This window comes from Eptatretus burgeri, chromosome 13 (genome assembly GCF_056783735.1).
Source record: "Eptatretus burgeri isolate ZD-2024b chromosome 13, Ebu_testis_v1, whole genome shotgun sequence".
NCBI lineage: Eukaryota > Metazoa > Chordata > Myxini > Myxiniformes > Myxinidae > Eptatretus > Eptatretus burgeri.
The window spans coordinates 10,908,416-10,921,893 of NC_140973.1; the positions used below are offsets into that span (position 1 = coordinate 10,908,416).

A 13,478-nucleotide genomic window follows, 5' to 3' on the forward strand; every position below is an offset into this window, starting at 1 on the left:
GTTATGTCACAGTCTTTCGCAACATTCCAGCAATATATATGATTGGTGATGGTTGACTGCGCTCATTGTGTGATTTTTTTTACAGGTCGTGCTTTACACGTTGTCTAGTCCTGGTCGTCATGCTTTGAGTCGTGAACAGAAAGCCAATCTTAAGTTTCTTGTCAAGCTTGGAAAAACACCTTCTGAATCCTTTGCAATGCTGCAGCAAGTCTACGGGGAAGAAACGTCACGTTCCCGTGCATTTGAATGGCACAAGAGGTTCAAAGAGGGACGGAAGGAGGTTCAAGACAAGCCACGGTCTGGAAGACCTTGAACGAGCAGAACGGCGGACAACATCGAGCATGTGAAGCAGATGGTGCACTAAGATCGGTCGACTCGCGGTGCGGATGATTGCTGAGGAACAAGGACACTGTCTGGAGCATCATCACTGAAAATCTCGAAATGCACAAGGTGTTCACAAAGATGGTCCCCAAGCTGTTGTTCGAGGACCAGAAACAGCAGAGAGCCACTGTCTGTCGAGACATTATCGAGTGTCTTGAGGACGATCCAGACCTGCTCGGGAGAGTCATTACTGGCGATGAATCGTGGATACTCGAATACGATCCCGAGACCAAACGGCAGAGTCTTTACTGGAAAAGTCCGGCATCACCAAGACCAAAGAAAGCAAGGATGTCGAAGTCGAAGGTCAAGGTGATGCTCATCACGTTTTTTGATATCAAGGGCGTCGTCCACTTCTACCACAGGATCAAACAGTGAATCAATACGTGTACAAGGAGATCCTCTGGTGCCTCATGAGATCAGTCCGGGACAAGAGGAGGGATCTGTGGGAGAACAACGCCTGGGTGCTCCACCATGACAATGCTCCTGCTCACAGTGCCCTGAGCATTCGACAGTTTCTGGCAGAGAGGAACGTGCCAACTCTGGAGCAATCCCCGTATTCGCCAGACTTGGCCCTTTGTGATTTTTTCCTATTCTCTAAGCTCAAGGGAGTGATCAAGGGGACCCGATTTCCTGATGTGGAGGTCATCAAAAGGGCCGTGACGATGGAGCTCAGTAGGATTCCAGAATAAGCCTTCCGTGGGTGCATCGAAGCGTGGAAGAAGAGGATGGACAAGTGTGTGAGACTGGAGGGAAACTATTTTGAAGGGGACAAGCTGTGATTTCAATATATTTTTTGGAATAAAACTTCTGTGAAGTCCTTCCCGTTACTTTTTAGATGGACCTCATATGTATATATGTATATGTATAGTTACGGTCATCCAGTGGAGTGCTTAAAATCTCACACCTAATCACTGACAGTCATGGGGCAAATAACTACAAGCCCGCCGAGTCCATAAAAACACCATGGATGCCGTCTTACAGCATTCACCTCTGGCCTGATCTTCCTGCCTGGGGTTGGTTTACCATACCTGTGAGATGAATGAAGCAGACAGGGAACCATGACTACGGCTGTGTGGCGGCTACTAGTGGCCGAGCGAAACAACGCTATGCGTCACACTCTTAACTAATGTGCTGATTGTTTACGAGAGCTCACTTCCCAGAAGCGTTATCTCAAACCAAAGCTGAGCAGGATAAGTCAAGACACTATAAAAACAGCCATGTATTCTCTTTTACACCGAGCAAAAGAGTAGGAAATTGGTGGGATGAAGAGCAGTTTTTTTTGAATTTTAACAAATTCATAAAAAAATGAAAAGCTGAAATGTTTTGTGTTAATAAATATTCAATCCCCGTTGCTTTGACACTCCAAATTGTGCTTGAGTGCATCCATTTTCCTTTGACAATCCTTGAGATGTCTCTACAACTTAATTGGAGTATACCTGTGGCCAATTCAATTGATTGGACATGGTTTATGAAGAAACACACCTTTCTATTACAACGTCCCACAGTTGGACAGTGCATGTCAGAGCAGAAACTCTACCATGAAGTCCAAAGAACTGTCCGTAGAACTCCAAGATAGAATTGTGAGCAGGCATAGATTTGGGGAAGAGTATAAAACAATTTCTAGAGTGTTGGAAGTTCCCAATAGCAGAGTGAAGTCCAACATTAGGGAATGGAAAGCATATGGAACCACCCCAAAAATCCCCAAATCCAGATGTACAAAGCTAGTACAGACACACCCAAGAAGACTCGAAGCTGTAATCGTTGCCAAAGGTGCTTATACAAAGTATTGACTCAGGCGGTTGAATACTTATTGACGCAAAACATTTCAGCTTTTCATTTTTAATTAATTTGTAAAAATTTCGAAAAACATGTTTTCATGTTATCATTATGGGGTATTTTGTGTCGATCGGTGACAAAAAAAAATGTATTTTTTTTAATTCAGCCTGTAACAAGAAAATGTGAAAAGTCAAGGGGTGTATCCATGTATATCGTAGGACCCTGACATTCACGGACCAAGTGGTCTTGAAACAGAAACGTTCATGGTATGATCTCACAGTGGATGCTCCAACCATGATGCCTCTCACTATCATTCCATTCTATTATATTAAACACATCTCAGCGACAATAAACACCTTCAATGAATTTTGCAACCCAGTTTTTGATCACAGTCTAGACCACTCTTGTAATAGCATCGATTTTAACAAAGGAGTCTGGGTTTTGTGCGAACGATTTGTAAAAATAGCAGGTTCCCGAGTCGTACAGTCTTGGGATGATTTTGAAGTCATCTTATGGAGTTACCTTGAAAAAGACAATTAGTTTTATGGTTCTGTGATGGGCCTTTTCCTCGATACAAATCTTTGCTTTTGTCTCGTTAAAGAGCATTGTGCGTGATTTGAGATGGTTTGCCACGGCAGGTGAAGCAGGGTGGAATGTTAGAGAATGATGGTGATTACCATAGGCAGAGCACTGCTATTTAGCCTTGACAACTGGAATTTACCTTTGACAAGTTAGTGACTTGACTGAAATTTTAAGGAACAGGAAGATCTCTTAAAGGATCATTCAGGTCTTTTTTGCATTGCTGAAATGTGACGTTTCGAGCACGTCGTCGCTGAAAGAATTGTAAAGGACTATTGTCTGAGACACTTTTTAAACTGTCTAAGACTCTTGGAGGAGCTTTGCATGAAAGACAATGACATGAGAAGACAATGGAGAGATCAATAGTATAATGGGATTTTGATTGTTTTCACTGCATCATGAGGCAGGTGCTCAGACAACGGCACTGCAAACAGACAACCGTCAACAATCTCCATCTGCTCCACGTTGTCCTTACCCCGATTTGTTTTGGGATTGACAGGATAGCTTATTTGGTTGTGTACTCCCCTTGGAGCTGTTTCACCTGAGTTTGATTCCTGAACTGACTATTTACCATCATCCTTCACAGGCAGGATGTTCCATCAATGAGTACACCATCGTTTGGAGGGAAATATCATTTTTTTGAGGGAAACTTGGGAAATGTTTTTTTGGAGGTAAGCGCGATGGAAAATGTAATTATCTTCGCCACCGAAGGTGTTGGAGGTTATGTTTTCACGCCTTTCTGTCTGTCTGTTTGTTACTTGCAAAATCGAATATTTTTCAAGCATTTTGGTCAGTCGATTTTGTTATTCTGTCTGTTGGGTCGCCGAAATAGGTGACCCTTATTGTCAGTAATTCTGTCTGTTTGTTTGGATGTTTGTTCGTTTGTCATCAGCATAATTGGTCGTAAACGTGGGTGGATTTTGACCAAACTCGGGTAGTAAGTACATCTTATGACCTCGTGCTTTGGAAATTGTGATGGTTGCTAGGGATGCTTTGGTTTCCTAGCAACAACCGAAAAACCTTGAAAATCGGAACCGTTCACGTGAAATCAATTCCGAAAGCCATTATCCCACGTCGGGTTATGAAATTTGGCACGAATGATCTACAGGTGATGCTCTATCAAATATATTCCGGTTTTTGTGATATATGGAATACTTTACCCGCAGCGCCCCCTACAATTAGGGTATGTGCGAAAATTGGCGAAAATTGAAGACCCCCTAGCGACCAGGTGAGTGCATCGATACGAATGAAACTTTGCAAGTTCATGGTACTCAATGAGTACTACAACTTTGCCTCAGGACATATTGACCGATTTCGCTTAGGTCAGGGGTCAAAGGTCAATTAGTGCAAAAATCGATAATATGCGAGAGCTGGAGGTGCCAAATGCTACTCCTCCTCGGGTTATGGTCGGATGGTCATGAAAATTCACACTAATCGTCTGGAATACATTGTGCACAAACGACCGAGCCGGATTTTCGATTTAGATCTTTGTTCACCCACAGCACCCCCTCGAACTTTGGGGATTTCCGATTTCAAACCGCGTTTTCGGTACTTTTCATTTAAATGGATACCGAGTAGTTATCAGTAGATGGAACTGGATGAGATTTGATATGTATAATCTTAAGGTGATTCCACATCCGCTATATGACATCCATTTTGCTCGATATCTTGTAGTTTCCCTGCTCGGCGACCCATCGCCGCCTACCGGCTTGTTTGTCTGTTTGTCTGTCTGCTTATCGCCTACAGGTCACAATTCGAAACCGATCGTCATGAAACTTTACAACGTTGTCGAGGTAGTCTCAACTGAGGAGCTTTTCGATTTTGAGGACAAAGGTCAATGCTCATCTTGAGGTCAAATTTCTAAAATTGTCATTTTTCAGGCAATTGACTTGAAATTTAAACAAGATTTGCATCTTGCATCACTGAATTGGGAAACCAACTATTGTTAAGGTCAAAAGGTCAAAAGTCAACTCAAGGTCAAACTTCTAAAATCATCAAATTTAATCTGAAAAATTGTCAATTTTCATCTGATTAACTTGAAAATCAAACAGCAATTGCATCGTTCATTAATGAATTTGAAAAAAAAAACTATTTTTGAGGTCAAAAGGTCGAAGGTCAACTCAAGGTCAAAATTCTAAAATCGATTTCAATCTGAAAGATGATCAATTTTTCATATGATTGAATTGAGCTTTGATTAAGAATGTCAATTTTCATCTTAATGAGATGGACAATTTGATGTATCGCAAGTATCTTGCTGTTGATTTTGTTGATTTTGCAAGTATCTTGCTCTGCACGACGTCTTTTTCTTGTTTGTTTGTTTGTTTGTTTCTGTGCAGGATATTTCAAAAAGTTGTGGACGGATTCGGATGAAATTTGGTGGACAGGTCGGGTGTGTGACAAGGACAAACTGATTGGATTTTTGGGAAGATGTGGATTCAGCAACTGGAACTTTTTTATTTAACATTCCCCCTGCCCCACCCCCCCCCCAAAAAAAAATAAATAAATAGGTATTTGCTTTCTTCTCAGAAACTACACATGCAATTCTGATGAAACTTGACCACAACCTTCATCACACAGGATGTACCAAAGTTTGTCAACGTCATAAAAAAAAAATCTGGATCTCGGGGGGGAGGGGGGGATCTACGGAGGTTGTTTACAGAGTCAGAATTTCCCCTCCTAAAGAGGTATTTGCTTTCTTCTCAAACGACGCACACAATACCAATGAAACTTGACCTTGACCTTCATCACCCATGATGTACCAAAGTTTGTTCACATGAAAAACATTGGGGTCGAAGTGGATATACGGGGATGGGGGTGGGGGCATTATCCCCCAAAATATTTGTTTGCTTTCTTCTCTGAAACTACACACTCGCAGTTTCAATGAGACTTGACCACAACCTTCATCAGTCAATGATGTACCAAAGGTTGTCGCCGCTATTTTAAAAAATTGGGGTCGAAAGGGATTTACTTTGACGAAAGGGAGGGAGATTGGGGTCGAAGGGGAGGCGGATGGCGGGTTGCCCCCCAAAATTGGTATTTGCTATAACATTGGTTCATTGGTACATTTTGCTGATTCCATCCCACGTTGACTTCCTCCTCAATATCATTATTCTACCAGGTGAGTACCCAGGGGTACTCCAATTTTTGCCCCTATTTTTAAGTCTTTGGTATGACTCAGCTTTGGTTCAAACCACCGACCTCCCAGACTCAGTGGAGACACTTGAGCCGTTCGTTACACCAACCACCTACTAGCGTAGTTAATGCAGAGCTGAAAAGTTTCCTGCCTAATTCTGAGCAGCTGTGAGCATATTGTCGAAGAAGTGTCATTATTTTGAGTGTAATTATTGTCGCGAATGTACATTGTATAAGGAACTGTGGCAGGGCTGTGAAATTTCAATTTGCTTGTGAACAATTTCAAAATCTGACATAGAAGTCGAAAAAATATATTCATGGTGATTGTTTGATAATGAAAAAGAAAACCCAAATCATCACCCTCCCCCTAATCCACACTCCGGCAGGCTGCTCAAGCTGGATTCCCAAAAGTCACGTTTGAGAATGCTCGTCCATCTTGTTTCAAGAACAAATCCAACTTATGTAGCTCAATGGGCAGGCTTATTCTGCTGATCCAAACACTGAAGTATATTCAGTGTAAATATGTAGTGTTTTCCATGAATGTAATAATCATTCACTCGTATTTCAGGTGTAATCTTCGAAGCACCTAAAATACTGTAGCATGGCTTTGGGATGGCCTGCTTGGTATTTCATTCTGAGCACACAGCGAAGGATACTGGGATCTGAGGTTAAAATCCCCTATGAGGACAATCCAAAATATTCTCTCCACTAATCGATCTATAATTCCAGCAATGTGTGTGTGTGTGTGTGTGTGTGTGTGTGTGTGTGTGTGTGTGTGTGTGTGTGTGTGTGTGTGTGTGTGTGTGACCGCTGTTTCTCGACAACCACTGGTCCGATCTAATTGAAACTTGCCAGGTATATTGCTGGGGACCTGAGGATGTGCCTTTTCAAGGTTTGATATTAATCGGACAAGTTCCCAAGTTATGGTCATTTATTTACCAAACCAATGACAAGACACGTTGTTGCGTGGGCGTGGCCGATGGGGAAGGGAAGCTCAGCCGCGTTCCCCATTACGGGTTACAATGTACGGACTTCCGGATAGTGATGACTTCGTGTATTCTAATAATTTCTCGATTTCTTATGCACATTTATAGATAAACGCAATGCCCCAAGTTATAATCGTTTTCATATTAGACGGTGCATAAATTTCGGTAACATCAGAGTGCTGGTATGTTCCGAACCAGGAAGTAATTTTTTTCCTCTTCTCTTCTCTTTTTGTTTTTCCTTGCCACGGCATTGCGAAAAGGTAAAATACGTTGGCGCTAATTGAATAATTGGGTATTAAAACTAAATTGCGAATAATCGTAACTGCGAATAATATGCGAACTTCCGGGCCACGCACGTACGGGCACGCGAAAGCGATGAAACGGCCTGTGTGGTTGTTGTTTGTTGCTCGCGGTTTGAATATTTATTTATTAATTTTTTTATTTTTATTTTTATTTTTTACGGCTACGTACTAGTATAATAAACATGTAGTACCACTGACAAACTTTAATCATGTCACGTTACACTCCCATCCACATCGTCACCATCCTCTTCAATGCACCTTGTTCAATGGTCAACCAACTTTTGTATCCCAGCACAGGAGCCTTCTTCTTGACACGTCCTTGATGCAGTGAACATGGCTGTGTAAGCCCCTTCAGCATGTGCAAAGCATCTGCCCCTGAGTATTTAATGATTTTTTTTGGGGAGGGAGGACAGGAGGAGGGTTTGCTTGAAGACTAAAGTTTGGATATCTTCTTGACTGATGCTTTCTACAATGACCACTTCCTCCGTACTTCCATTATTTCAATTTCCGAAAGAGATTCCGTTGTTGAAGAGTGATTCCGTATTGTTTCAATTTTCGAAACGACAAATGGTTTTACAGACCCTCAAGTATGACATTGATTTGAACATTGTCTCCTAATGTCCTTGTCCTCCATATAACATGAGTACTGTATGCATACAAGTTTCCCCAAGAGCCTTTAATCACTTTTGAAAAGAAATACTGGAGTATTGTTTTGGAGGGATTTCTTTGAAGGTTCTACTTGTGAAACCTGCCCAAACTCTTGCCTGCTGCCAAAGTTACAGGCAGAAAAGAAAGGAACTACCGTGTTGAGAAGCTGCTTGTGGCCCCAGTGGTACTTCAACTTTGTCCATTAAGTTACAGGGACGGACAGATCTTGAGCATTTCTATCGGATTTTAACATGAGCATGATGGGATAAATTTACATCCATCATGTCTCAGTTTCTTGCACTTTCTTTTATCTACTGATTTTTGAAATAGCTGCTTAAGATCTTAACCTTTGCTTGTTTGGTGCATCTACTAGGAAAAGGTGGAGTACGCGTTCCTAATCATCTTCACAGTGGAGACCTTCCTGAAAATAATCGCCGATGGCTTGGTCATGCACCCCAGTTCCTACATTCGCAACGGCTGGAACCTGCTGGACTTCATCATCGTGATTGTTGGGTATGCAGTCCTAAAAAAATACTAGCTCAGGAAACAAAATGGTGTCCACAGAATGTTCTGGAAAACGATGGTGATGAGAAAATTGATGACACTTGTCTTGTCTTGTCTTGTGCACCGTGCTCTTCACAGAGCATCGGTTCTGCCAAAGCAGTTTCTTTGGAAAGGGTTACAATTCTGACTGAGTTGCCATTTCAATGCACGTTCGATTGAAGGTGCAGGAATTTATAATTTGTTTCGGGAGTGGGCAATAGCTCACCTACTCTTTGTGAAGGACACTGTGGGAACTTTACCTTCCACCAACTAATGCTAACGGACAGGACATCCATTTTAACGTCCATCCGAGAGGGACGGAACACACATTGATGAATAACCCTGCCTGTGAAACATCATTTCCTCTTTAAAAACACCAAAACCTGTTTACAGCTCACAGGTGCGTGTGCACACCTTTTAGGCTCCTGCTGGTTCTAAGGTTCCCAGAGTGTCCAGCCTTTTTGGCTGCTGGTTGCATCATTGGTTAGGGGCGCAGCTATGCTGCTGATGCAGTGCCCCTATTACCAGTACACACTGGTGCTCCTTTCACAGTACCTCATAAGGATGACAGGCTGTTAATTCAGCGGCCAACAGGGCTCAAACTCAGGGCCCTCGGGTACCAAGCCACCACCCTAACCGCTAAGCCAACACCAAGCTCGTTCTCAGGTGAATTGCTTTATTGAAATAAAGGTAAGTTTAAAGGACTGATGATAACTAGATCTGTATTCTTTTTCACAATATTTGATTGGAATTTTATTTTGCTTGAAAACTAAAGCAGATGGAGCCCAGACATTGTTTGAGTTGAATATCCTGCAATCTGATGGTGTACAGGTATGCACTTACCTTTGAGCTGTTTAGTCCGGGTCTGGTTCCTGCGGATTGGTGCTTCTCAGGCAGGGCGGCTCTCGGATGGAGGTTAAACCGGGTGTCGCATTTCCTAGCATAGGCTGGTGGACGCACACAAAAGAAGAAGGAGAAGAAGCTGGTGGGTGTTAAAGATCCCACGGCGTCTTTGCGGATAGCAGATGAGTTATTGCCGGCATCCTCAACAAATTCCAGATTCCTGCTCTAACCTGCGGGGAGCACTGCAGCAGTGGCACAGCAGCTCTCCCAGAGATGATGCAAACCAGCGGCCCTGTGCTGCACATGAATGAATGACTTAATGGCCTCACTTCCTTTCTTTTGATCATTCTTCCCATGCATAGACAACAGTCGTCATGCATTGTTTCCACAAACAGATAGCATATAGGTCAAGTGGGAAAATGATCTGGATGAAGAGAAAGCAAAATTAGAAATGCATAGAATGTAACTACAGCTCATATTATTATTATTATTATTATTATTATTATTATTATTGTTATTATCAATATTATTATTATTATTATTATTATTATTATTATTATTATTATTATTATTTTCTGCCTTTTGCACTGGACAGCCAACTTTTAGTGTGACTTGATTGCTTTTGCGTGAATGCATTTTCCAACGTTAAAGTTGATTTAGCACCTTACTCACTGGAAGTATAGGATGTTGCGCTGATTATGTTTGGGGAACTTTATTGATTCTGGTGTCTAAAAATAACAATTTCAGTTGCAGAAGTTTGTATTTTGTGTAAATGCAGAATCTAAGATGGAATTGAACACAACCCTTTTTATAAGCTTGTATTTCAACCATGATGAAGTGATATTACTTGTTCTCCAGCCATAGTTGTAAACTCCGTGCCAATCGTCACTCTCACCCATGACAGCAGCTGGAGCCAATGACTCATTAATTGACCACAGCTGTTTGCACCTGCGGATAAAAATGTAAAAGTTCTCCCTCCCACTTTTGAGCAGGCCTCTCAGGCCTGGTATTTTTGGGCTGAAAGAGCAGCCCTGTAAACAGAGACGCAGGGGCAGGTGAGGACTACAGAGTCCGGGGGAGGGGGGGAATTGCCCCTCATGCCTTTTGGTAGGAGGAGCAGGGGGGGCAATTGCCCCTCATGCCTTTTGCTATGAGGAGCAGGGGGGGTGGGCAATTGGCCCTCAAGCCATTTGCTAGGAGGAGCAAGGGGTGGGGAATTGCTCCTCATGCCTTTTGCTTGGAGGGACAGGGGGAGGCAATTGCCCCTCATGCATTTTGCTAGGAGGAGCAGGGGGGCGGGGAATTGCTCCTCATGCCTTTTGCTCGGAGAAGCAGGGGGGGGGCAATTGCCCCTTATGCCTTTTGCTAGGAGGAGCAGGGGGGAAATTGCCCCTCATGCCTTTTGCTAGGAGGAGCAGGGGGGGGGGTAGAAAGTGCCCTATCATGTGAACACCTGTAAAGGTCTGACAACATTGCTGAACTATCAGAGAGCGTAAGAGATTTATATATCTTTTGACTGCTAATAGTTTTGTCCTCGCAAGTTTTTTGGGGCCTTTTGGAGGCAGTCCTCGAAATTTCCTCCAAAAGATTTGCCAATTCCAATTTGTCCTGTATTTAGTCAATTTTCACTGAGACAATGCACCGCACGTATCCTGGCAGTGAACGATGCTACCTGACAAGCCAACAGCTGCCATAGAATTACTTTGGATAGTGATAGTACTTTGTAGTACACTACCACTAATTCATACAATTGATAATTCTCGGTATCACGATTTAATTTAAATAATCTTCGCAGCGCACGTGGACGTGATCAATTTTTGGGACCTTTTAGTGTGCAACATTGATTGGAGCTCTTCCGTTTTTATCATGAGCATCATGATCTGTGTTTAATTTATATGGCGCCATTAAGTTCAACAAGAGGACTCGATTTCTTCTTCAATTTGCATCTTGCTGTTTATCTCCAGATATTTATATTCCACCTAAACCAATAAAGGGAAGGATAGGGGTTTTTTTGCCCTTCAAATAAATTCTGCATCCCTTTCCCTTCTACCTCTCCAGCGTCCCTGCCTGTAAGGCCTGGTAATTTTAGCCTGAGATGTCGGCTTTGTGTCATTATCCAAGGGGTCGATATTCTATGTCATGATGCTCGATATTCTATGACATTCAGTGCCCCCATCGGCACTGCATCAGAACAGTGACTTTCAGTTTCGTTTGATCCCATGTGGCGTTGAATCCACATGAGACTATGCTGTGTCGTGAATGCTAACAACTGACCGATCCCACTGTTGACTTGTGTGCATGAAACTTTCAAATTCAGCCTGTAACTTCGACACAGTCGGCATAGCTTTATAACCAGGTGTGCATGTGCGCCTTACCCTGCCTTTCAAAAGTAAAAGTTCCCACAAATAACATTGATAATTAATCCTGCACACCTCTTTGAATCCATTGCAATTTGCCAACCGTGGAGTTTTTAGATTTTGCAGATGTCAGGGTAAAGCTGATGTTCCCTGGCTCGTTCAATATCTCCCACTAAAAAGGTACCGATCTTTTTTTTCAACGTGCGTGTGCACACCCAACCCAACCATTGTTGTGATGAAGATGATGGACTTGGGCATTTTGCAGAGAAATGAAACATCATGGCAATATCAAAAATGTAAGGCTACTTGAATGTTGGAAAAGGTTTTTTGAACATATAACTCAATATATTGTTGCGGATTCGCGCCCGCCGGCGTGCGAACGGCCACGTAACTCGAATCGCAGCACGTCGCCCACCGGACGGACAATCCAGTCGTGACCCGCCTGCAGGCATCGGCCCATGTTCTGCGTCTCACCCCGCAGCTTTTTCGTTTCTTCCTTCATTTGCTTGTTCATTCCATTCATTTTGTTTATAATTTCATTGCCGCCAGCATGGCGTATAGCTGGGCCATGTCGGGTGCGCTTGGGTGAGCCGATTCGGCAAGAATCGGGAGGTTTTGGTGGAGAGGGGGAGGGGAGGTGTCATACACCGCGGCCGCTGCCGCACCTATTTCGGGCTCTGGGTTCAGTTGGGCGAGTTCGTTTTCCTGTGCAACCAACATTTCCTGCCATGGACCATGGATCATCCACAACATGGTCCAGGATTTCATCCTGGACCATGGATCCTACATTACTACACATATACATTTCTAATACCCCCGGCTCCCGCTCACCTTGAGACGCCATCTTATTTCTCGCAAAGGGATAATTTGAATCGCTCGTAATTTGGAGGGAATCGGGGGTCGCTCCTCTCACCCCTGGACCGATTCCCGTGAATTTAGCTAGAGACAGGAGAGCCCGTTTTCCCGTTCTCCGATACCAGTGCCGTGAGGAGGGCGATGAGTTTATATCGCACGACCTGACACCAGTGTTGCGGATTCGCGCCCGCCGGCGTGCGAACGGCCACGTAACTCGAATCGCGGCACGTCGCCCACCGGACGGACAATCCAGTCGTGACCCTCTCGGACTAACGCCGGGAACTAGTCACGGGTGGACCTTTCGGTCTCACCACGATCGTGCCAATCGGCCTCTGCGTGGGATAGGGTTGCTCGCCAAATTCGACCTACCTAAGTACCCACACGGAGGGTAGACCGGGCGATCGCACCTCGCCGCAGGTCGACTTCGGACATGGGCCACTTTAAGCGACCCGTTCCGTACTATCGGGATAACCGAGCGGTGTTATTCGTCGGCCTCGACGGTTCGATTAATTATCGGGCGTTTTAGCCCACGACCAACCCTTTACGTGAAGCAAGATGGAGATTCAATGAAAGAAAAGACGAAGCGAAGCGGGAAAACAGTTCAACATAACTCACATTTATTTCGCGATGAACGGGAAGCACACATATACAATTACACCAAAAGCACATGTAAAAGGAGAAGAAACACAATATTACACAAAAAGCAAATATAAAAGAAGAAGACAATGCAGAGCTATCCGACTACCGAGCACACGGCAACACTTATACAATTTTACTTCACAGACGGCGCCGACAACACAGATACCCAAAGCAAAAGAAAAAGAACCACCCTCCAGGATGAGGGGGGTAGGCGGGCCTGGGGCCGAGACCGTGTCGGGCCTACCCGTCTGATGATGAGACGCAAAGTGGCGGTGGCGCCCCAACTCCGCGGGCCTCGCGGACAGTGTCTGGTAGGGGGTGGGAAAGGGGCCCCCTTGTCGCACTATCTCAGCGTGGGGGGAAACAGGAGGGGATTGTTGATGCTCGGGGGGGAGGAGGATATCACCCTGTCTCGGGTCCCGCGACGAGCGTCTCCA

The 13,478-nt window shown here is 44.0% G+C and overlaps 1 protein-coding gene across 2 annotated transcripts in view; it reads left to right on the plus strand.

The window, feature by feature from the left end:
• LOC147013837 (voltage-dependent L-type calcium channel subunit alpha-1D-like) overlaps positions 1–13,478 on the plus strand; it is a 283,507-nt gene that overhangs the window by 38,501 nt on the left and 231,528 nt on the right. For both annotated transcript variants that reach the window (XM_085851103.1, XM_085851104.1), the window contains exon 4: positions 8,178–8,317. In XM_085851103.1, the coding sequence (XP_085707229.1) occupies positions 8,178–8,317 (140 nt within the window). The remainder of the gene's footprint in view (positions 1–8,177; positions 8,318–13,478) is intronic.